The sequence below is a fragment of the Lampetra planeri genome, chromosome 1, assembly GCF_965212315.1.
Source record: "Lampetra planeri chromosome 1, kcLamPlan1.2.h2, whole genome shotgun sequence".
NCBI classification, from domain to species: domain Eukaryota; kingdom Metazoa; phylum Chordata; class Hyperoartia; order Petromyzontiformes; family Petromyzontidae; genus Lampetra; species Lampetra planeri.
The window spans coordinates 17877717-17903350 of record NC_136107.1 but is presented as its reverse complement, the minus strand read 5'-3'; the positions used below and the strand labels follow the sequence as shown (position 1 = coordinate 17903350).

The following is a 25634-nucleotide window of genomic DNA, read 5'->3' as shown; positions in this document are numbered from 1 at the left end:
CAAGGCAGTTATAAATAAATTAGTTTTCTAAATCTAGATGTAAAAGTACATGGCTCCCAGTGGCTAGTGGCTTCGTCTTGGAGCGTGTGTCCCAGCCATCGCCCCATTGGCAGCGACGTTGTTCTGCCAAAGCAACTCGGAGGGTTGCTGTCGAACAAATGGATATGGCGATGACGAAATTAAAAGGATTCGCTGTGATAATTGAACGTGAATTTGACATTGCTATGAACACGAAAATCGAGGTATATATGAAACAGCAATGATTGTACCGACAATTTTATACGGATCAGAATGTTGTAGTTCGAGGACGGCAGATGAAGGAAAACGAACCGCCTGCTGACATGTGACCAGCAGAAGTGAATCATGGGAGTAATGGGGGCTTCGAAAAACAACAAATGAAAATTACAAAATGACTAGGACGAGGATAAACACTGTTACGAAAGATCGCAGTGCACACCAGACTACAGTCGTGTGTTTGGACCCGTCTCAAGAATGTATCCTGATAATTGGTTTTTCACCCTTTTATCTGGCAACAAAACTGACACGTTTTTTTACAAGGAGTCATGTTTGCATTGACCACAATACCTGCAGTCATAATGCAACCAAAAAACATAACTCTGATAATGTATGCACTGTCCTTGAAGTTGATTGGTCCACACCCGAGACAGCTTTCCTTAGAGCCTAGTCTCACATGGTGTTGGACCAGATGACGCCAAAAGGCGCACTTATAAAATGTGTCAGTTTTGTTGCAAGATAAAAGGGTAAAAAACAATTATCATATTTTTACTGGCAAATGAGGTTCCAATGGAATGTATCCTGACTTTACCAAACACGCGTGGTGATGCACACCGGAAGCCGCGCGTTGAGAAGCAAGAGACCGTCGACGGAGACTGCGTTGGATCGATGTAGTTGAGGGAAGAACAGGAGGCGACCTGCGGTGGCCCACCATACTCGAGTGACCCGGGTGCTGCTGCGGGGTCCACTTTCTGCCTATATAACCTCGTGCCACGGCAGATCTCTCGCCTACTTCAGCAGTTTTTTCTTGCTGTGGTTGTCCCACCTGATGACGATTGCTTGTGTTGCGATCGAAACGTCGTTATTTGTTTCATTTTATTTCTAACTACGTCAAATAATCAAGTTTAATATAAAAAAATAGTGCAATAAAAAGGTTCACATCTGAATACAATGGTGCTGCATGCAATCACTGCTTTTTGTTTAAAATTTAAAATGTAACACTCCAAGTGTCAGTGCACCCACCGCGGGTCGTGGGCGAGTGGTTTGACCGTTCTTCACCAAGCAAGTCAGTGTTGGAAGGTGGAGGCGGCCGGCATGCACGTTGGAGTAGAATTACGATACGGCTATGGATGTTACTGCAATGCCCCCCCCCCTCCCCATGCATGTGCCCCCCCCCCGTCCTCCCTCCGCCATTATTCGCTTTACTTTCCATAAAGAAAGGTCAAAATGAAAGCAATTTTGCCGAAACAATTTTTTGTTTCCGCTCCACCTTCTTCATGCGGAGTGACGTCACCAGTTCATGATTATTAATGACGGGGGGGGGGGGGTCCATGTGGAGGACCCCTCCTGTTCATGATTATTAATGAGGGGGACTGCTCGACGTGGAGTGACGTTACACACAGACATTCTTGGCTCATTATATTAGTGATACCAGGCATGAGTGTTGTATTTTTTTTAATCCGGTTCTTTCCACTCTGTTCAAATATGTCCGTGTTTAAATTCCACAAGGTTATGCTGAATTCACGTGACATCCGTGGGCAAACATCTCAGTATTTAAAACCGCGGAGTGCATTATTCAAAAGCTGACATTGCTATAGCGCTTAGCTTCAATCGATATATACAAAGTATAAATATACACTTGCATCCTAGGCCATCGAAGTTTGCTTGAACTTCGCGACCAAAACCATCACCCTGACGTATCGCCTTCACGTGCGTCCGCCAACGCTGCAAAAACACGTGTAATAAATAACAGAGGGTGCATATATATACACCACTTGCCAGTCTGGCAGAAATATAGGCTCACGATCCATAAATACCTTTCTAAAAACGCCTATAGCCATGGCTTCACTGTGCAAACATCACGCTCGTGGCAAACACGAGCCTGGCAGAGTTGAGATCTCGTGGTGACAACGGCATGACCCGATGGGGGTCCGATTCGAGGACGCGGAGTTAACTTGCATGCTGTTTAAACGTGCGTGTGGAATGTGGGGAAAGAGCACTGTGACGCTTTAATTCAAAACATGAAGACGGCAATGCGGTGTCGATTACCCTTTGTGGAAACGTGTAAACCCGCGAGCTCGCTTATTGTTCGTGAGGACACTTTAGGTCAATCCACTGCTGAATGGAAGCTCTCCCACGCCACGTCGCTTATTGGAATTATTATTGTTGTTGCTGCTGCCCTAGTTTACCCAGGAAAGTCCAAGTCTCATTAATATTTTTCAGGAGGGTCCTGCGAAGTTTTACGCAATAGGGGGGGGGGGGGCAATGTTGCTGCTCCTAAATGGGACCTTTTTTTCCCAGTATCAAAGTATGAAAAAATAAGATTAGGGTTTGCTGCTCCTGTATGTATTTCAAATTGGGCAATTCGCGGGTGATTTTTTTTCTCTCTCCAAATTTGGACCATGATGCCAGCACACAACGGATGTTGAACGTTCACTGTGAAGCATAAGAGGTGCATCGTTATGGCTAATACACCCGCAGCAACATCCGGGGTAAGGCCGCCGACTCGGAACCGCTGGGGCTCTGCAACAAGCGGTTAGTGCGCTGCCACGAGGCCATGCCACCAGTTGACCATTACCTTGCCACGCTTGCCAGTGAGGGTCACTGAAAGGGGTGAACCCAGGAACCGGTTCGGATATCACTCGGCAACAATGCTTGCCATTGTCGGGAATCTGAAGTCAAGGTCGCCGGGCGGCAAGCACAGTGCGCCAACACTCCACCCACGAATGTTGGTTTGTATGTTGAGCTTCTTTTGCACGATACCTAGCCAACCGTACTCATCGGAGGTGTGGTAAATTACCCCCGTGATTACTCGATAGAGCTCAATTCTCACAAGACTTTTCTCCTTCGCTTCAGAAATTATGACTTGCATCCCATTGGGATTTTTGCACAGAGCGTTGGTGTATGGTGCTTTTTTCTGGAAGATTTTTTGCAGTTTTTTCCTGGATTTTTCTGTTTGCGCATAGTCACTTTAAGATGTTTTCTTGTTCATGTTTTTGTATTTTGTTTGTTGTGATTGCACCTGTTTTAAGAGCCGAATGGCTCACAGGGCTATACCAAATAAATTAAACTGAAAAATAAACTGAAAAGAAAAAACAGAAAATAAAAACCAATCTCACTGAGCAGCATTGGTCTTTGTCGCTGCACTCGAGAATGCATCAGCTAAATTGAGAAGAACTTCGACCAGACGGAATGAACCCGAACAAAACAAAAGTCACATCCGACAAGTACGCTCAACAATTGGAGGCATCTGCCAAGAGGCAATATGAGTGGGGAACAGCAGAGTGCGTCTACTTTAGATGGCAAATGAAGGCAGACTATAAGTAAGTTTGGAGTCGTTTTCTAAATTCGAGATTGAAAGTTTCAATGAGACCGAGTGGAAGCCAAGGAATGGGACGCACGCAAGAGGGCATCCATGGAGATGGAGCGGCGTAATTGCACCGCGTGCGGGCACTGGGTGGATTGTTTGTTCCCGCACCTCCAATTTCCCTGCACCTCCTATTAGCACGGTGGGCTACGTATGGTGCGAAAGACGTTCAACATACATACACTTCAGAGTCAATAGTTCACATTGGATGGCAAAGTGGTGCAGTGGTCATGGCGAGAGGCGCTTGGCTGGGTTCGATTTCCGACCCGGTCGCCTTTTGTATTGCCTACCCGGACATGTTTCTGTTCTAAGTGTGTTTTCTAATTTCTGTTTCCCAGTGTAATTCCAAGCATGCACCTCCATGCTTCTTTGCACATTTTACAGCTGCTGCTACATCGTGTCGGGTTCATTTCCATGTTTCTTGAACCACAATCCTGAGCAGGTAAACTGTATAATGGACGATGCATGTTGAACTTCTTTTGCCGCATCGTACATAGCCAACCATGCTAATCGGAGGTGCGTTATAAAGAAATTCGTTTTCAAATGACAGTATATTTACAAGTGCATAGCTCCAGTGGCTTCTTAATATCGGAAATAAGAGTGTTTCAGATGGCCGCAGAAGCGCATCTGAAAGCACCGCGCTGTGACCACCGCCTTTGTTCGATGGTTCGCCGAAAGCCGCCGCTTGCTGCGAGGATGATGACCAGAGTTCGCGTGATGATGGTTTATGCTCCTTGACGAGATCGGCAAGGTATTGTGGGTCATTCGTGGCAAGCACTTCGTCTGTAACGAGTGCAACCGCACAATGTACTTGTTCGGCAACCAGAAGCCAATGCAGCTCGGCGAGCACTGGACGGGGGGAAGGGGGGAGAGCAGCTCCCCAGTGGTTCGTGCAGTGAACTTTGAACCTAGCCAACTTTGGTTTGATGCCTTGCCATGACTAACATAAGTCTGCGAGTGATATCTTAACCGGTTCTGGGCGCCCAACTCATCAACTGACATCGACCGGTGTGGTGAAGTATGGTCATAAAAATCCCTCACGACCTACACTGACGTTAGGGAGGCCCTCAACCAGCAGTGGATTGACAAACAAGGCTGTACTGTACGTTGTTATGTTGCCTGGCAGTGCTCATTAGTCATTCACGCACCGATTTCTCTGGCGCCGCGGATTTTTTTAATATAATTTTTATTTGAAGCAGGTAATATTAGTCTTGTGCGTCACTTAGAATGCCGTGCCTTTGTCACGGTCGGATTTTTCGGTCACCTGAAGCGTTGTTAAGGGCCAATGACGCACGTGCTGTGAAAACAATTAATGTGTAAAAATGTTTCACAGCGCGTGCGTCAACCATGCTGCACCTCGTCACAGGTTTAAATACACATTCTAATATATCCGATTCTGAGCTACGTTCGTTCACCACGGCCGGCGGCGGCGACGACGACGGCTAATTAACAATCAATTAATTCTCGGATTGAATCGCGACGCCGAAAATTCGTGAACGCTTAAATCGAGTCACGATTTTTTGGGCGCTTCGAATGCCCCATTGGTACCGGTAAGCACCACGGGGCTTCGCACACACCAAACAAAGACAAAGATGACCCGTATAGCCTGAACAGACTGTTGGGGCAAGTGCTGTTAGCGAGCACCTATGAAAGCCGGCAGGGCACACGAGGGGGTGGGTGGCCAACACCACGTCCAGCCGCCTTTGTCTCCCCAGTGGCGATGTTTACACACTGCACCAGGTGCGTCGACCTCGGGGAGGCCCAGGACTGGTTCAGACAGTCGTCACTGGTGTTGGCCGTGAGCGGGAATCGAACTTGGGTCGCCGGATTCGTAGCGCAGTGCGCTAACCATCACACTACCGCTCCCCACCACTACCACCAGCACCACCACAACCACCACCGCAACCACCAGCACCACCACAACCACCACCACCGCAAACAACGATTCATTCATCCCGCAGGCTTGTCGCGGCTTTGCTCCGTTAAAGCTCCAATTGGAGTTTTTGGGCCGTGCCCGCGTCTGTTGTTCGGGCGTTTCGTTTCCATGCACTGGCAAATGGAAGGGCTCCCAGCACGTGGAGCGAAACGTTGGACACCATGACCGAACAACGCTCGGTCCAACTCCAAAGCACTTTGAGGCACTGTGTGAACGCACGTCCTCTGGACCCAGCACTCCGCCTTTCCGTATTTACCAATCTTCTCCGATCAAATGCAAATTAAGTTGTTACACGCACTGCACACGCCCGATGATGGAGACACATGTCATCAGGTGGAGGCACGCAGCACGTACACACGCACAATGGTATCTGCAACTTTAATTGAATCATGTCCCTCTGCGTCATTTGGGATAAAGACAAATATCTTTCGTATAGCCTTAATAGGGCTCTTGGGGCAAGTGCTGTTAGTGAGCACCTATGAAGGCCGGAAGGATATGCACAAGGGGGTGAGTAGTCCGCGCTACACATGGCCGTCTTTGTCTCCCCAAAGGTGATGTACTCATTGAAGGCTGAGTCGACGTACAGGAGGCCTAGGACAGCTTGACATATTCATCACCGATGTTGGCCGTGAGCAAGTAATGAACTCGGGTCGCCGGGTTCTCGTAGCGCAGTGCGCCGCTAGCCACTGAACTCGCCGCTCCCCTCCGCATGGGAACACACGTGTTCATGCACACAGAATCTCTTATCGCGAATTCGAATCGGCCCTCCCCACACCACACAAGCCGCGTTTCACCAATGGCAGAGTCATGACCCACGTGGCGACTCGGCTTTGACACCCTCAAACGAGGAGGACCGGGGAGCTTTGTTGAAACTCTGACCTCGTGGGTCACAGGCTGGTGAATGGTGGTCAGTAAAGCGAGTGCAAAACCAACCCTGGCACTGGCATTGAGGTCCATTCTAAAACTAAAGTTTTTATTTTACCAGGAAAGGCCCACCCATCTATATAGCTCTGTTTTCAGAAGTGACCTGGCCACAAATGATAGCTCAACGAAGTGGCTTATCACGTGGAAATCTATAGCAGCAAAATAATCTCAACGCGTGATGTTGATTCTAAATGTGGAGGGAAAACCCGGAGGACCCGGAGAAAAATCCACGCGATCACGGAAAAAGAAAGAACATGCAAACTGCAAATATACAGGCGTCAGGGTCGGCATCGAACTCACGATCTCCTGTATACCAGGCGAAGCAGTTAACATCTCGCCACTGTGGCGCCCTTTACGAGAAACAGGTGGTTCTGAAAATTCAAACGTATTCATTGCGGTCAGAATCACATTTGGTTATTATTAGTCGCGTAAACACTTGGTCTATAACCTCATGTAATACTTATTCATAATAACGATCCATAGAGTTTTTTTAATACATTTAGGGCAGATTGGAATATCAATACAGTAGTCATGGGAACCAGTTCTGATTGACGATGACTGCTGGATGAGGCAAATCTGTTCATCGATCAATATCGATCGTTAAGCTCACGATACACCCAACGAATCACTTACACAGGAATATATGTTTTTAAGTTCGCGTATAATGCACTCGCACCGTCCCCCCCAGCCACTCAAGAGGTGTGAGCATTCGCCGCTACACTGGACAAAAATAAATTAAAGTTCTTGAATCGATCTGACTAAAAACAGTGATGATCTCTGTTTGCTGTGACGTGAGGCCATCTCGGCTGTTAAGTAGACCGCTGATGCGAGTATACGATTCGCATGGTTGATACGGTATGAAACAAGTTCAACGTACGTACAAACATAGAGATTGTCTGTCGCCCATGCACCCACGGCACTGCACGTTGTACAACAAAACACGCTCTAAAACGGTCTTAAGAGTGGCAGATTACAAATACATACCTTACTGACGTATTTTCAGCGCATTGCACGTGTGCTTAGCTGAGCTATGTAAACAAAAACAAAGCGATGCTTCAAATAATTACGCTGCCTATGAAACGAATCGCAAACATTTCTGCAAAAATGACCAGGCGAGAGGAACCGAGCTGAGCCAAGACCAGGGTCGCACCACAGCCCCTTGTGAGCTGTGCCCAACCCTAACAACACCGGTGCCGAGACTCCTCCTCACAGGAACACACAACCACAGATAACCACAAAAAACGGCTCTGACCGTGCAGCTACGCTACGCTGGCCCTGTGTGTTCTGCACGGGCTGTGTTCCGCACGAGTTCGAAGCTCCGTTGAAGGTCATCGGGGGGAGGAAACTCGTGCGACCGCGTGGATTCCGTTAACGGTTCCCAGGTGCGGTTTTTGCTCGGAGATATAACATTAGCAATAATGACCTCACGATGACATTAGGTGACACGAAATAACGTCGTGAAGTATTAGGCAATGGTTTGATCGTCGTGAGCGGTTTTTCTTTGGCTTAATAGTAACGCAACTTAATTCTCAAAAGGATGTGCATATTGGATCATCCTTACGAGAATTATCACGAATCCCTCCGTTACATACAGGCAGACGAACAGAGCTGATGCGTGAATACCTCTAACCTTAGTTGGAATGCATTAAAAAATAGAACTTGTTTTAAAGATCGTAACGCTCTGCAGACAACGCTTTCGTGGTGGGACCACTCGGTTGACGAGACGCAATAAACCACGTGGGAGCAATGTTGCCAGACATGGATAATCACGTCCTTTCTTGTCAACATGCTCAACAGCACCCTCGCCTGCAGAAGACGTAGCGATGGAATGAGCTCATGTGCAAGAACAGGGTGGGTTTTTTTTGTTTTGTTTTACACCACGAGGCTGTGACTGTGAGGAATAACAACGGTTTGGGGAGGCTGTCATCCAGCAGTGGATGAATCGTGACTGATTATGACGATGATGATAACGAACCTTAATCACTTGTTGAACATCCTGAGATGCACAGCCGAAGTAGCTACAGTGATAGGCATGTAAAAATTCTTCCCCAACTCCCCTGTAGTGGTTGCAAGGAGGTCATGGGGACACAATTTGACGAATGGCTGCACGGTGCAGCCCTCTACACGTCCAACATCACGGATTATCACGCACATAACTCGACGCTCGTGTTGCGAGCGTGAGAGTCGTATGGGATCGATGCGTCGTTACATGCGTCGGGCGCATGCGCGCACGTGAGAGTAGACCACGCGGGGTGGCTGGGCAGCACATGAACAAGGGGCAGCATGAAGGAATGAGAGAAGAAGTGAGAACGTAAGCAGGGCGGCACGAAGTGCAACAAGGATATTGTGAAGAAGAGCATTCTGGGAAGAGCAGCGAGAAGAAGGCCAGCGCAATGGGACCCCGGCTCAGGGTAGCGGGGAGCCGAACACCTCGATGAGAAGGGGCGTGAGGTTGTCAACGGCGCCCTCCTTGCGAGAGATCTCCAGGAACTGCTTGGAGTGCTCCTCGTTCAGGTTGCGCAGGTCGGCCAGCTTCTGCACCATCTTGGGGTAGAGGAGGTGGCCGCCCGGCAGCGGGTGGTGGCACGAGATGTAGGTGCGCAGCGTCTCCGACAGCCGCTCCTGGCAAGCCTCCACGCGGTCACGATTCGTCACGCCTGGACGGTCTGGGTTGGCGGTTGGGGGGGTGATGGAGGCAGGAGCAGAGAGAAAGGTCAGCGGTCACAGGGTGATTTGTACGAAGGTCTTGTGAAAAGTTGCACTACCCGCATGGTATATACCAGTGGTTCTTAACCTGGGTTCGATCGAACCCCAGGGGTTCGGTGAGTCAGTCTCAGGGGTTCGGCGGAGGTTAAGACACACACCTGACTCATGATTGTGCACCAGTAAAACATATACCTATGTTTTGAATTTGAAAAAATATTTTATTTTTCCAATTAAGAAGGGTTCGGTGAATGCGCATATGAAACTGGTGGGGTTCAGTACCTCCAAAAAGGTTAAGAACCACTTGTATATACCCTTTGAGATTGAAAACTAATTTCTTCAGAGCTGCTTTTTTGTGTTTGGTTTGTCGTCCCTACCCCCCAAACATCCGATTCGCACGGTCGGCTACGTACGGTGCGAAAGCAGTTCAACATACATGCATACAAATATACAGATTACCGTTGGAGGATTTGGAGTGCCAACCGCTCCCATGTCACCTCCCCCACACCCCCCCAACACCCCCCCCCCCAATGCGTTTGATGCCACCACACACTCTGCCAGATCCCACTCCAGTTGCACAGTCAATACGTGACCTCCGAACCCTGTGCTTGTGATGCGATCCACTCCGATCAGCACGGTTGGCTACGTACGGTGCGAAAGAAGTTCAACTTCAGAATTGATGGCTCACGTTGGTCGGAAAAGTCAGAATCAGAATATTTATTTAGACTGGAGGAATCCAATGAGCTATGGAGCTCTTTTTCACAGGTGTCCCACATTGTTTATTTCACAGATGTCCAAAGTGGTGCAGTTGCAATGGCAAGAAGGTCGTGGGTTCGAGTCCCGACTCGGGTGCCTTTCTGCGTGGAGTGTTCTCCCCCATATTCTGATAACATGACCTGCACATAACTCAATTGGGATTAGACGTAGCGACGTCACCACCCCCCTACTACAAAAAAAAACTTGGCAGGATCTTTATAAATATGAGTCGGTGAGGCATTCGTGGGTAAACAAATGGAATAAAATAAATTATTATCTTCGCCTAGTGGACTAATATAGCTATAATCCATAAACGTATTTTCGCTGACAATTATCAACACAAAGACCTCCCGTGTAGCTGGCAATGTCGGCTACGCAGGAGGTCTTTGTTTCACGAATGTTGCAAATTCGAACTCAGTTGAACCTTTTTTTTATCAAATGGTTAATCGGTACCGAACCATTTCAAAATAACGTGCAACCACTTGCATGCAGTGTTTTCCAGTTTCACTCGCGACCAAACACATCGCAGTTCGTTTCTGGCGCTGACAGTTCACGTTGCTTTCAGTGCACGCAAAACGCCCATGTTTGGTTTCGAGCGAAATGCCAGTGCCCATCTGCGGTGCACCGCTTATCGAGGCCACAGCCGTGCCCTCTCCACTTTAACACTGTCCAGACGATGTCCATGCATTTGTAGTGACATCGGGAATGTCACTGAAAGGTGCCGGCCCGGAAGGGTCGTACCGTTCGATTTTCTACATCGTGGACAGCACCGTGTGGGTGGCTGTGTGTAATACCAGCCCTAGCAGGGCTTGGCGAGCACTGGGATCGTGCGGTCACCACGCACAGCGTGTGGTGGGGTCTTCCCCGAGGGGGAGGGGGTGAGTGTCTGCCCAGGGGCAGGGTTGCCCCGGGCCATGGCACTCTGGTTGACCCCGTAGACACGTGATCCGGAGTGTCCACAGAGAGGCCCCCAGGTGGGGGGACTAGGGGGTGATCACGTGTCCGGAGAGAGCTCTTGAGAAGGATCGAGAGGGAACGAGAATGTTCAGGAAGGCAGGCAGGCCCGAGGGCGGAGTGGCCCCGACCGGAGAGGGATATAAGGCGGGTCCCTGAGAGGGACCGGGGTCTCTCTTCGTTCTACAAGCTGGAAGCTCCACGTCTCAAGCTGGAAGTGCCTCGTCCTACGGGGGACCACGTGGTCGGAGACCCGAGCAAGGGTCCGACCCTTCGTAGCAGTAACTCCTCTGTATAATGTAGTTAGATGGGTGGTCACCAACCTAGGCTGTATCTGGTAAAGGGACAGTTACCCCTTTGTGTTACGGTGTTACAAATAAAAGTGTTGCCTCTAAAAGGAACAACGTCTGCGACTCAGTTGGACTCACTACACGTTGATTGGTAACCGTCCCATTTGGATGCACACCACAGTTTTGTTTAGTCAAAGTGAACTTCTGCGCGGGTGACCGTAATGAAAGGGGCTTGCTGAAAATAAAAGAAGATAACTCACGTGATGAATATGATTTGGGGGCTGTGCCTTCACGGTGACCTTTGTTTGACAGCATACCCCCCCCCCCCCCTAGCCACTGCGATAAGTGCATCCAACAGCAACAGGAAACACATTCAGGGTCAATTATCGAGGTTTTAGTAAAAATCCAACACAACAGCTGCGTCAAACATAGGATCAGAGGCAGGTCGTTCCGGAAATGTTGAGGATGCCGTTCAGAGATTGTTTTAATTTGAAAGCTTGCCCACTCCTGCACGCATGGTATTTGCATGCGGTGTTTTTCAGTTGAAAGTCGACGCGGTTTTGTTTGCCACACGGGGGGCGTGCTGTTGTGCGCAGCGACGGTCTGAATTGTGAATGCTGCTATTGGTGCCACTTTTTGAGAGGGCAGGACCCTCCGTTATAGGAATGCTCACACTGGGCAAGTGACGTTACCCTGTGTCGGTGATCGACCCCAGAAGGTTGCAGAACAACTTCTGAGGTCGGTTTTCTCGACCTCTTTGTCTCCACAGTAGGGGGCATACATTTTCGAGCCCTGCAAGAATTGGTCATTGTTTTGTCGGTCAAACACTAACATATGAATTCTCAGGACTGACTGTTTCTGAGTAAAGTGTGCGATGAAATATACATGATGGGTATATCAGCTCGCTATGCCTGAGTACAGGGCCGTCCAAGATGTGGCAGCAAAAAGGGGGAAATGCAAACCAGGGTGGACACAAAATAGAGGGCCCCACAGCGGGCCTCGGTTTTTTGGTCGCCAATGAACAAAGCCCCCCTCCCACCCACGTGGCATTTGGGCCCAGGTCTCTGGCCCAATAGTCACCTCCAGGAATGTTTGTGTGGCCGTGCAGAAGACCCGTTTTAATCACTGGCTCCTGGCCGAATTTTGTACCCAGGATCTCGGCTATGCCAGCTCAGCTGTCTGACCTCGTGAGCCCCGACTGATCCATTTCCACAGAAGATTGTCGAATGCATTAGGTCATTGATGCTTAGCACTCTTCCAGAATTAGTGTCGCATTGGTCAATGTAGGCAAGGTGCTGTGACAAAATGTAACATGACTCAGATGCAGTATGAATGGGTACACCAGAGTTTAGTCAATCGGCAGGTCACGTGCGGTGAATTAAAGTGTGGGTACTCCCACCTCCTCCAAGACATTTCACCAGCGTGAAAGAGTAGGCCAAACATTCCGTGCAGAGGAGCTCTCTGTGGAGGCCCTTATCCGCTAGCAATGACCAAGAAATTGGACCCTCTAGTTGGGCCCTGTCTGTTCCCCCCAGAGCTCATCTTATCTCCCGTGTATTCCAGCAGTGAAGAGGCAGGCCAACCCTAAGTTTTTAATAATTGTTTTATTTTACCACTGAGTTATATAGCTATTTTCTAGAAGCAACCTGGCCGCAAATAATAGCTCAATTAAGTGGCTTATCATTTATACATTTATAGCAGCCAAATACTCTAAACGCATGTTTCTAAATATGGAGCAAAAAAAACGGAGGACCTGGAGAAAAATCCACGCGACCACGGTGAGAGAGACATGCAAATTCCAAATATACAGGTATCAGGGTCGGGATCGAACCCGCGACCTCAACATCTCGCCTCCATGGCGCCCACCTGGAGAGAAGATGCAGATGGCCATGAGCAGCACATGCTCCGCTTCATGGAGATTCAGCTTCTTGAGGCCAACCTGGAACTTCACCAGGGGCTCCATGAGCTCCATGGAGTGGCCTGCTGTGGGAAGCAGGAACGCATATCTATATTTGATATTTGTGTTAAATTTGGTGTCCTTCCCCCGCACCTCCAATTAGTATGTTTGGCTACATACGGTGCGAAATATCATCATCATCATCGTCGTCGTCACCACCAACATTGTCATCGCCAGATGAAGGCCTCTCCAAGCCGTCACGAACAATCCCGCATAGCTGATTTCGTCGCTCCATCTCCTTTGGTGGACGTCCTCTCTGATGCGTTTGGATTCCCCGGCCGCCGCTCCGTCTCATTAGTCTGGAGCGGTTAGCTAGCGACGCATCCTGCCAAGGGCCCACTTTACTCTTCTCTACAGTTTTCCTCCTCCACGCCTTTGCAGGAGGCAAAATTGGAATCCATCCGACGACCCTGGACGCCGTCGAATGGCGGTCCAATCATAACGCAGCCGAACGGAAGAGAGAAGAGAGGTGTTCAATGCGTCTGTTTACATCTACGGGTGCTACGTGGTGCACCGTAGAGGACAGTGCAGGCAAAAGAAAGTCCACCACCCGTTTCCAAAACCTCCACGTCTGTGCTCTGCCTTCCACCAACTGGCACTCACCAGCGTAAAGTACGGTCAAATCGCCCCCACGACCCGCACGGTGTACGTGGGCCCTCTCCCAGCAGTGGAATGAGAAGCAGGCCGTATGTGTGCACAATGTTTGCATGGTGGGAGGAAACCAGCGTGCCCATAAATGCGTACAAGGGAGATTGTACTCACCCTGGGTGACGTCCGTGATGCAGTACTTGAACTCGTTGCTGCCGCACGTCCAGGAGTTGTCCTCCAAGCAGAATGACTGGTTGGAGCGCAAGATGATGATCTCGATCACACTCGACTTGAGCAGCGCGATCTGGTCTTCGGTGTGGAGTTCCCTGCGGTGCACAAACAGCAAACACGGCACGCAGCGATAACGATCACCGGCGTCGGCAGCAGCAGCGATGATGATCATCAATCCATTCCCAAATGAAGGCCTCTCTAAACCCCTGCCATGTCTGAAGGTAAAGACGGTCACTGCATCGCGTGTTTTCAGATGCGCTCCTGTGGCCGTCTGGAACGTTCAACCTTCCATATTAGGAAGCCATTGGAGCTATGCACTTTTACATCTAAATAGAAAACTAGCTTGTTGTCCTTCCCCCCCCACACCTCTGCTTAGAACGGTTGGCTACGTATAGTACGGTGAAACAAGTTCAGCATACATACGTACGTATTGCGATGCAACAATCCGTTGGGCTCCTGTGCGCTCACACGCTGATTCCGCTACGCCATCGGACGCGTTCCCCTCTTTGGCTACCCCTCCGCGGTTGGCCTCGACTCTCGGCCACCGTAACGTCCAGCGCCGCGTCCGACTCAAGCCCCGCTCAACTTTTCCAAACGACGCCTCTAACTCGGGCATCATTCTCCAATTGACGTGTTACTATTCCTGTCTCAGCGGTGTATTTCACATTGCACGCACCTCTCCAATCCACGCTTCTTTTTGCACGCGATTCAACCTGTTAAATTTTTGTCTTTGTTCACGTCCATGTTTCTAAATCTGCGAGTCGCAGCAGGTGACATGCACAGGTTGAAAAAAGTGTTCTTCTACAGCCACGTTGGTACGTTGCTCTTCGTTCTCGAGTTCAGCGTTTTCAATCGACACTCCTCCAACACTCTCCTGTCCACCTCTTTATGTCATCAATTTGATCGTTATCCACTATCTCCAGTGATCCCCGCCCTCGGTGTTCATACGTGAGATGTATTTTCTACATGTGCCCTCCCGACGGATGAATGTTCGACAAACTTGTTGTACTTGACTTTTGTTTCGCTGGCACTAACTTCTTTTCGTCAGCGATGTTTTTTCCCCATCATCTGTATATATGTACGTTGATCTTCTTTCACACAGTACGTAGCCAACCGTCCTAATCGGAGGTGCTGGAGAAGGACAACAAATTAAGGGGGAAGGACAGCAAACTAGGACAACAAGGACAACACCCTCCCCCCCGCTTCCTCGCTCCTTGTATATCCCGATGCCCGCAAGTTAAGTTGCTACGCCGCCATCGCCGCCACCGCGCGAGAGCTGACAGGCTGCGTACTTGAACTCGGGGAGGATCTTGGCGAAGCCGATGATCTTCTGGATGCTGTAGCTGACGAGGTCGGCGAGGTGCGGCAACATGGTCAAGGGCGGATTGGCCGTGACCTCGTCGCTCCCGTCGTCCGTGCACATGGGCAGGATGCTGAAGCTGTTCCCCAAGCTCATGCCCACGCTCAGGGAAGCTGGGATCCACAGAGATGCCCCCACGCACGCAAGCATGCACGAACAGCACGGCACGTGTCACACGAGTTACCCCATCCAGTGACCCCCACCAACTAACCCCACCCACTGACCCCACCCACTGACCCCACCCACTGACTCCACCCACAAACCCCACCCACTGACCTCACGCACTGACTCCACCCACAAACCCCACCCACTGACCTCACGCACTGACTCTACCCACAAACCCCACCCACTGACCTCACGCACTGACCCGACCCAATGACCCTACCCAATGACCCAACCCAATGACCCCACCCACTGACCCCACCCACTGACCCCACCCACTGACCCCATCCACTAACCCCACCCACTGACCCCTGCTCTATCAGCAATTGACCGATTTGCTGGACTGACGAGAAGGGCCGCGTGACCTCGGTCAGTCGGTCGGTGGGTCGGTCGGCGCGACGCGTACTCAAGCATGACGAGCGGCTTACCGGGGTGGGGTTGGCGGTACGCATGCTCCACTTACAGGTCGGGGACGAGCAGGTGGAGTTGCTTTTCTCGAGATGTAAGCCCATTGGTGACGAGCAGAACCCCTCCTCTGAGCTTTTGTCACTCTTGTGAACCGGCGGCTGCACGGGGAGGGGAGGGGGGACACGCGGTGCATTGTATCGGGAGGAACGGTACAGCCCCTTTTCCACTGCCGCACCCGAGCTGAGCCAGTGCAGGGTGACCCTCACAATCGCAGGTGGTTTTCCCCTACTGGCCCGTTTGCCGTGGCCGAGCCGCAGCAGCAGACCGCTGGGTTTGAACTTCCACAAAGCTCATGGTCCACCTTAAACTGCATCCATTGCACAATCCATTACAGTCCATGCGGATACCTGATGCACAAATGTCAAATTAAAAACTCTCCAGTGTGCAGCTGTGGTCATCAAGAACAGACTGTACAATGTGTAATGTGAGCGTAAACGGGCTCACGGGATGTGACGTAACAGGTGGGAGGAGTTAGGGTCACGTGGGGAGAGAGAGAGCTTTTAAGGACAGGAACCGGAAGGGCTAGAGGAGAGTGTGAGAGTAGAGACAGAAGGAGGCCACGCGGGGCAGGAGAAGGAAAGTGGCGTGATCGCCACAGGGTTGGGACTCGGCACCATCGGCCAGCGGTGTCCGGGCACGGAGGCGACAGAGAGCCAGCAGCGGGGCTGCATAGTGAGCAGCCATGGGGCTGCAGGTCGGGAAGCAGAGAGGCTGTGTAACGAGCCAGCAGCGGGGCTGCAGGAGCGACAGCAGCAGTGGGGCTGCCGAGCGGGAGACGGAGGAGACTCTGAGCGAGACGCCGTGCGGGCAAGTTGTACGAACCAATAAAGGACAACGGAGACAGACCCAGTGCAAGAGTCCTTTATTACACTAGTGTCAGAAGTGAAACAGCATGTCAAAACAGCTCAGAAGAAATAATATCCCCGCACCATCGTCTGCTACATCTTCCGACGACGACGACCTTCCTCAGGCAGTGGCGCTGCCAACGATGGAGGGAGAAATCGACGCGGGAACGAGTGACGGCCCGGGGGTGCAGGAGGTCGCCGCTTCGGTGGATCCGCCCGCACTGGGGGACGCTGACCAGCGATGGCGACAGATGGCGGCCTAACTGGAGACTTTAAAGACCGTCTTCGCGCAACTGTGCGACCTCGTCACGCCGGCGACGGGTTCGGGGAGGCCCGGGGGTGAACAACAGACCAGGGCCTTGCCTGCGCCGCCAGCGCCCTCCACCACGCGGCACGAGGACGCCATCTTGGGCGTGGCGGGAGAAGAACCGTGGGAAGCCGCCATCTTGCGCCCTCCGCGGCGGGAAGCCGCCATCTTTGACACGTTGTGGTGCGACTCCATCTTGAACATGCCACGCGACGCGCCGTCTGCAGAGGACAGCGGAGCGAGGACCCGCAGCCGTCACTTGACGACAGTTAAAGAATTCTCAATTGGCGGCGACTGGAGTGCGTTCGCCTGCCGATTTTTGGCGGCGGTACGCTCCGCCAGATGGACTGACGCAGAGGCCCTGGAAGTCCTGCCAACTCTTCTCGACGATGAGTCGGTCAGATTTTTCTGTTCCATCAAGGCCGAGAAGAAGAAGACACTGAGAGGGGTTTTTGATGAGATGGCGGATGCATACGAGCCTCCAGATGATGCTCACCGACGATTCGTTCAGCGCCAGCGGGCACCCGAAGAGTCGCCGGTGGAATTGGCCATGGCCGCATACCGCATACCCTGAGACGGAGCCTGACCTATTGGAACCCCTTATTTTGGGAAAAATGCTGGAGCTGTCGAGAGATTTGGGGATCCCTATGCTGGTGTGCGGCCATGAGAAGTTGACGTCACGGGCTGCTGCGAAGTGTTTGGATGCCCAGTTTAATCTGCGCCGATGGAAGCAGGTGACAGCGTGGACGGGGGGGCCCATCGTGGAAGGGGGTGCCGTGGGTTGGGATCCCAAGAAGGCGGTCTACGTTCCTGACGGGGGGGGGGGGCCCGCAGGATTTGATGGCCGCCTCTGCGCAGTGGCCTGCCCGGGGAGGGCTGGGGCTGCGGTCTGCACCGCCGACGCGGGAGCGTCGGGACGGAGGGAGTGCTGTGCGTCGTAACGACGTCGAGTGTTTTCGCTGCGGTCGCAAAGGCCACTTTGCCAGGGATTGTTGGGCCCGTATCCCGGGGCCGCCCCAGCAGAAGGCCTCGACCACAGACGTGCCGCGGAAGGACCCTCCAGGACAGGCAAGTCGGTGCGCACCAGACACCCAGCAAGGCTTGGCACCTCATTCATCACCATTGCCGCGCGATCCGGATGTCGTTAACAACAGGAGGCCGCCGACTGGCCTATGTCGCTCGGTAACGCAGTGGCGCAAATTGGCACGGAGGGTTGTTGCGGCCGCTACTGGTTCGTCCATTGTGCCGGGTTCTATACAAAGGGTTGACGTGCGTATTTTAGTAGACTCCGGTGCGTCCGCAACGATTATCTCGGATGTCATTTTCCATCTGTTGGGCATCCCGCCGGACGCAGTGCGCCCGGTTTACGATTCCTGTGTAGCAGCAAATGGGGGAAGTATGGGCATTGTGGGCCAGGTGGACGCCAATATATCCATCGGGGGGGTGTCGGCCTCAGGAACTGTGTTGATTTTGAGGTCCCTTGCGGTTCTGTGTTTGTTGGGGACTGATTTTCTGGCCAAAATGCCCATTCTAATAAGAGTTAATAAAAATTGCATTGAACTACCGGGGGGTCGGAAAATTTCATTTTTGCCGTCGCCGTGGGAGCGACCCGCTCCGGTCTGCCAGGTGCAGGCGCTGTCTGAGGTATCTGTTGACATTCCACCTGGTTCACAGATGCTTATCCCTTTGCGATATCGGAAACCGGTGCCTGGTCGGGAAGGAGCTCCTGGGGTTTTGTTATCACCGTCCGCAACCATAACGGGCGGGTCGGTGCTGGTCGGGGTGCAAACTATTATCCGGCCGGACCAGCAGCTGTTTTTGCAGGTGCTGAATGGGAGTACGGAGAATGTTTGCGTGCCGGCCGGAACGGTCGTGGCCCATGCCACGACAGCGTTCACGGCCCATGACGATCTGGTCCACTGGGACGTGGTTGGCGGAGTTTCGGGCCCTACGGGCCAAGATGATCGCTGGGTTGCCAAATTGTGTGGGGAGAATTCATCCCTGACCGGGGAACAGCGATCCGCGCTTCGCGCGCTATTGTTAAGTTATTCCGATGTGTTTACCTCGGATGATTTTGACTTGGGACGCACCTCCCTGCTTTCCCATAATATTGACACGGGGGACGCTGCTCCGATTCGGTTGAACTCGCATCGGATGAGCCCGGCGGAGCGAGACCATGTTCGTGGAGCAGTGGATGACATGCTGGCTGCGGACATAATATCTCCGTCTAACAGCCCATGGGGCGCACCTGTAGTCTTGGTCAAAAAGAAAGACGGCAAATTGCGATTTTGCATCGATTTTCGCAAATTAAACAAAGTGTCCGTGGCGGATGCGTACCCCCTGCCGCGTATGGATGATTCCCTCGATGCCTTGTCGGGGGCGAAGTTCTTTTCAACGCTGGATCTCTCTTCGGGATTCTGGCAGCTTCCCCTCGATGAGTCCTTGAGGGAAAAGACTGCTTTCTGTACGCCGCAGGGCCTATTTCAATTTAAGTGTCTTCCGATGGGGTTGAATGCTGCCCCCGCCACATTTCAGAGGTTGATGGAGCTGGTATTAACGGGGTTGCAGTGGGAGACATGTCTGATAAATTTAGACGACATCATCGTCTTTAGCCGCACATTTGACGAACATCTACAGAGACTGGAGCCGGTGTTCGCCAGGATGCGCGCCGCCAATCTAAAATTTAAACCTAAGAAATGTCACCTATTGCAACGATCCGTGCGCTATTTGGGACACATAGTCAGTGCCGACAGGGTTGCCACGGATCCGGAGAAGACGGCGTGCGTCCGCAACTGGCCATCCCCGGCCACGGTGGGGGATGTGCGTCGCTTCTTGGGGCTTGCCTCATATTACCGTAGGTTCGTTCCCAATTTTGCAACGATTGCTAGGCCTCTGCACCTCCTTACGGGTAAAGGACGGAAATTCAGTTGGGGACCGCCAGAGGAGGCGGCGTTTAAGGGGCTGCGCGATCGTTTGGCGACGGCGCCAACATTGGACTATCCCGATTTCGATCACCCTTTCATTCTGGACACGGACGCAAGTGACACGGGCATTGGGGCCGTTCTGTCGCAGTCCAAAGGCGGTGTGGAACGCGTGGTAGCGTACGGTAGCCACGTCTTGTCCCCCGCAGAAACCCGCTACTGCGTTACTCACCGCAAACTTTTGCCCATTGTCTATTTTCTCCGCCAATTTCGGCCGTATCTCTACGGCCGTTTGTTTATTGTGCGCACGGATCATGCGACTTTACAATATGCTCTGAGGGTAGACCAACCATCTGGCCAACTGGCACGATGGTTGGACACTCTGCAGGAGTTTTCCTTCCAAATTCAGCATCGGAAGGGGTCGCGCCATGCGAATGCGGACGCGCTCTCCAGGTTACCGCAAAGATCCCCTTGCGCTTGCGCGTCAGGTACGCATAGGTGTATGCCGACTCAGCAGCCCCCTAGGCCTATTGCGTTAGCGGTCGAGGTGCCTGAGGCTCCAGTGTGCCCGGGACCGGCCGATGGGGTTCTGAACCTTCCACGAGCAGTGTGGATTCGTGAACAAATCCTTGACGACTCGTTGGAGACTCTGCGGAGTCGGGCTGCAAAGGGAGGGGGGGGACTGGTTTCCGGAGGGTCGCCGGGGGCCGCTCTCCGCGACGGACTGCTGATGTGGAGGGAGAAGTTACATGATCGCTGGCGTCTTATTGTACCGTCGTCGTTACGGTACGAATTGATTAGGACTCTGCATTGCGACACGCTATTACACCTGGGGGTGCAGAAAACCTTGTTGACGTTGCAGCGAGACTACTTCTGGCACGGCATGACGACGGATGTCGTCGGACACGTTCGCGCGTGTCCCAAGTGTGCCCGGCGGAAGCCGCCTAAACACCCATATGTGCCGCCGGTACAGTCTATACAGGTGTCTCGAGTTAACGAGTTGGTGGCTTTGGATATTTTGGGACCCTTCCCGCCATCCGCTAGGGGTAATAAATACTTGCTAGTTGGGGTGGAGTATCTCTCTCGCTGGCTGATGGCCTGGCCCCTGCCCGACCAGTCAGCGGCGTCCATTACGGACGCCTTTCTATTTGGATATGTCATGGACAAAGGGGCGCCGGAGAGGCTGCTCACGGATCAGGGCCAGAATTTTTCTTCTAAATTGTTGGGTGAGGTGTGCGCTGCTCTGGGGACTAAAAAGATCCAGACATCTCCCTACCACCCGCAGACGGATGGCATGGTGGAACGACTAAATCGGACGCTGTCAGCCATGCTATGTCACACGGTTAATGAGAAGCAAGCTGACTGGGATTTGCACATCCCTGGGGTACTCTCGGCATACCGGATGACGCCTCACGCGTCCACAGGATATTCTCCGTTTTTTCTCATGTACGGTCGCGAAAACGTGCCGCCAATGGATGTGCATTTGGGAACGGGAGTGAGAGGCCCTACTAAGCCTCTCCCCGACTACATTCAGGACGCTGTTCGCCGCGTCGCTGAGGCACGGGAGGGGGCCCGATTGGCTACTGCCAAAACCCAGGCCCGAAACGAATGTTGCGCTCGACGCTCGAAGGGGAAGTGCCCCTGGAAGATGGGGGACATGGCTTGGCTGCATTGCCTGCAGGTGCGAGCAGGAACCTCCCCTAAATTGCATAAACCATGGCAGGGGCCTGTTAGGCTCATTGAGGTTCCTAACCCGCAGTCCGCGCGCGTTCGGTTCGGATCTCGGCGCTGGTACGTCCATACGTCTCGGTTGAAACCATACATGGATCCACGGACGGATGCGTCATCTCCTGATGTTGCCTTGCCGGTGTCTGTTGCTGCCGACGCACCCTTGCCTGTGCCTGTTGACCCTGCAAGAGCGCCTGTCGTGCCTTCTACAGACGAACCGGCCGTGACACTGCCGGAGGCAGCGGACTCTGCTCTGGGTGGGCCTACCACGGCTGCGGGGACACCTGACCCCGCCGCCCCTCCAAACCCACCACAGACACGGTTGCGGGACACCCCGGACTCGGGTCCTTCGGGGGAACGGGACCTTGGCGTTGGCGGGCCTCCAATAGTGACAGGCGGTTTTGATCCTGTCGCTCCTAAAACCCCATCGCGTTCTTGGTCTGCAGGGGGGCCGCCGCTCGTCCGGGACGGGCCGGCGACCCGCACACGTTCTAAATCTCTTTCTTTTCGTTGATTGTTGTTCTTGTTGTTGTTGTTATTGTTATTATCGTTGTATTCTCCGTTGTCCGGTCACGGCTGATGGTTGGTGGTCGCTCGCATTACTTGTTCTGTTTCAGCCGAGGACGGCTGGAATTTTCTCTACGGGGGAGGGTGGTGTAATGCGAGCGTAAACGGGCTCGCGGGATGTGACGTAACAGGTGGGAGGAGTTAGGGTCACGTGGGGAGAGAGAGAGCTTTTAAGGACAGGAACCGGAAGGGCTAGAGGAGAGTGTGAGAGTAGAGACAGAAGGAGGCCACGCGGGGCAGGAGAAGGAAAGTGGCGTGATCGCCACAGGGTTGGGACTCGGCACCATCGGCCAGCGGTGTCCGGGCACGGAGGCGACAGAGAGCCAGCAGCGGGGCTGCATAGTGAGCAGCCATGGGGCTGCAGGTCGGGAAGCAGAGAGGCTGTGTAACGTGCCAGCAGCGGGGCTGCATAGTGAGCCAGCAACAGGGCTGCAGGAGCGACGGCAGCAGTGGGGCTGCCGAGCGGGAGACGGAGGAGACTCTGAGCGAGACGCCGTGCGGGCAAGTTGTACGAACCAATAAAGGACAACGGAGACAGACCCAGTGCAAGAGTCCTTTATTACAAATGTATAACGACGAAATGCCCGATCCACAAGCACGAAGGAGACAACACAGCGATGCTCTCCGCTGCTCCTAATGCGGTTGTCTGGCTTGACCACCTGAATGTGAAATCATAGCTGTTGCTCTGCATCTACACGAGCCGTATGAAAGAAGAAGTAGAAGAAGAAGATCCCCTCTCACTCGGAACTCCGAGAAGTCGGAGTAGGTGTCGTCGTAAGTCTTGTGGTGACCCTCGATGAGGTTCGTGATGAGCCGGTCCTGCTCGTCGCTGAGCTGCAGCCGCACCCTCTCGCTGCCGTCACACTCCATTTTGCGCTTGAGCATCATCTCCTTCTTGCGTTGCATCTCCTCCTCCGTCATTATCACTGCCGACACACATGGTGGGGGACGGGTGGGAGGGGGGGGGAGTTGGGCACGGAGGAACGTCAAGAGCGATGGTCGCACGTCTACATGAACGGCAGCGCTGGTTTCCTCTCGTCTGCCACCATCGCGGAAAAAGCTTTTGTTGAGAGAGACTTTAGAAGACCACGATCACGCTGGGTCCTCTTTAAGGGTAGAGTTAGCTCTGTACGGGAGGCGAGGATGGATAACAGGATATCAGTTTGAGTTGCCGGATACCTCCACTCCAGGGCATCACGGCACGGGTGGTTTTCCACCACTGAGCAAGAACAAAAAGGGTGAAACTCTGGCTTCACAAAACATCTAAATCTGGCTTGGGGCCCAGCAAGGCCAGGGGATAAACATTTTAATCACTGAGTGTGATGTCAGCGGAAAACCAAAGACATAGCGCCTCCTGAGCCATGGCAGGCAGGCTCGATCGACACAGCTGGCTCGATCGGCACGCCTGGCTCGGTCGACACGGTCAGCTTAATCGACACTGCTGCATCGATCAACAAGGCCCCAGCGTGGCTCGGGTAGGGAGCAGAGGTCGGTCCCTCTGGTTCCCTCGTAACAGGTCCCCCGCCTATCTGACCCAGGAGCCCGTGTGCAGGTGCACCACCTGGATCATCGATTACTAAGCTGTTTGATTATCAGCATGCAATGATTCACCCTCCCAGCGACTGGTTGAAACCATAAATCGGGGTGGATGTTCTATTTTTTTTTTACGTCTCGTTTTATGCAGTCTCGTTTGTATTGTTTCTCATTTGTAGAGTTGTGTTCGCTCCTTTACCCTAAACGCAGTCAGCATATGGCTTGTAAGCAATGCGGACAGATCCCAAATCACCAATTTCCCGCACGTACAATTTGTCGCGTGTATCGTGAGGCTGAAACTCAATCGACGAGTCAGTTGGAAAAGCCTGGTGATCAATGAGGGTTAGTTGGTACAAGCTTGGAAATATACAGAGAGAGAAAGATTTAAACCCATGGATTAGAGAACATACTGTATGCAAGTTTTGGTCGCGACGTTGTCTGTTACAAAAAAGAAACAAGGAAGTGGCACATCACTCAAAAACAATGACAGTCAGCAGTCGAGACTAGCGGGCATGAGTGGCAGCCAAAAGGGAGGGAGAACGTGCCCGAGAGGACGTCCATCGTAGAGACGGAGCGATGGCGTCGGCTCGCATGCAGAGCGGGTTGGGGCGCTCTTGGGAATTCTGCACTTGAAAATGAAAGCAAGTAGCAGGCAAGGAGTGGAACGCATCCAAGGGGACCTTCACCTAGGCCAGTGGGTCGGCAACCCGCAGCTCCAGAGCCTCGTGCGGCTCTTTAAGGACTGCTGCTTCGTGACAGTTATTTATTTAGGAACACCATCCCGCATTCTCCACGTGCACTGCGGCTGTTGAATTATTGAGTTTTCTTTCACTGAATTCGAACAAAAAATGTCTCTTCTTGTTATTTTGGTTGGCGACCCTTGACCTAGGTGATGGAGCATTGGTATCGGACCATGTGCCAGTAGGTGCCAAATCGATTGTTGCATCCCAAGACCCTGAGAAGTTCGAAACTAATCTTTTACGTGATGATGGCAGAAATATGTTGAGTTTTGCTATGTTTGTGTTGAGTTCGTTGTCTTTTTCCTGCACCTCTGATTAGCATGGTTGGCTACGCACGGTGCGAAAGAAGTTCAACATGCATATATAGACTTCTCCTCAGTCAAAGGCCGCAAACGACAGTGGGTTTCTATATGGTCCACAGTTTGGGTTGCCTGGCCACAATCACACCAACCTGTTGTTGTCTTTCATTTTCCATTCACGAAGGAAATGCGCGCATCTTAAACACAACTAATAGCGTCGTCAAAGACGAGATGGGTATAGTTAATTCGAATCCAGAATATCACCAGCTGAGCTAAAAGATCATGAGAGGTTACCGGTTGCGCAACTGGACGGCTTGGAGAGGCCATCATGCTGCGGTGAATAGATCGCGGATAATGTTGATGGTGACGTGCGGAAGGGGTGGCTTTGAAGCTGGGGAGTGCAACTCCAGTTGCGCAACCATTCACACCACCGCGATTGTTGTCGTGGTCACGGTTATTATTATCATCGTCCCATGCTTTTGTAATGTAACGACTTTAGAGACACACCTGTAGAGGGCTTGTTTATTATTTATCGTCGGCATACAGCTACGACTTAAGGACACAGTCACAGGTTATTTAGCGCTGACTGACTATATAGCAGGTTGACTACATAGCGGCGATGGCGACGAAGAGACGACAGCGCCGACCACCAGGACCCCGAACCCCACGGCGCCCAAAACCCCGTTACTCGCTGCTGTTTATCCCCCCAGTGTGGCCATGCCCCGCCCCTGGCCACGCCTCTCTTCTCGAACACTCCTGCGGGT

General features: G+C 52.3%; 1 protein-coding gene across 1 annotated transcript in view; it reads right to left on the bottom strand.

Annotated features, from left to right (window-relative positions):
• Nucleotides 1-3478: 3478 nt before the first annotated feature.
• LOC144719332 (vitamin D3 receptor-like) overlaps nt 3479-25634 on the bottom strand; it is a 35790-nt gene continuing 13634 nt past the window's right edge. The window contains exons 3-8 of the mRNA XM_078595190.1: nt 23040-23224; nt 15926-16028; nt 15233-15413; nt 13884-14035; nt 13031-13147; nt 3479-9127 (exon numbers count right to left, since the gene is read on the bottom strand). Coding sequence (XP_078451316.1) covers nt 8868-9127; nt 13031-13147; nt 13884-14035; nt 15233-15413; nt 15926-16028; nt 23040-23224 — 998 coding nt within the window. The 3' untranslated portion in view covers nt 3479-8867. The remainder of the gene's footprint in view (nt 9128-13030; nt 13148-13883; nt 14036-15232; nt 15414-15925; nt 16029-23039; nt 23225-25634) is intronic.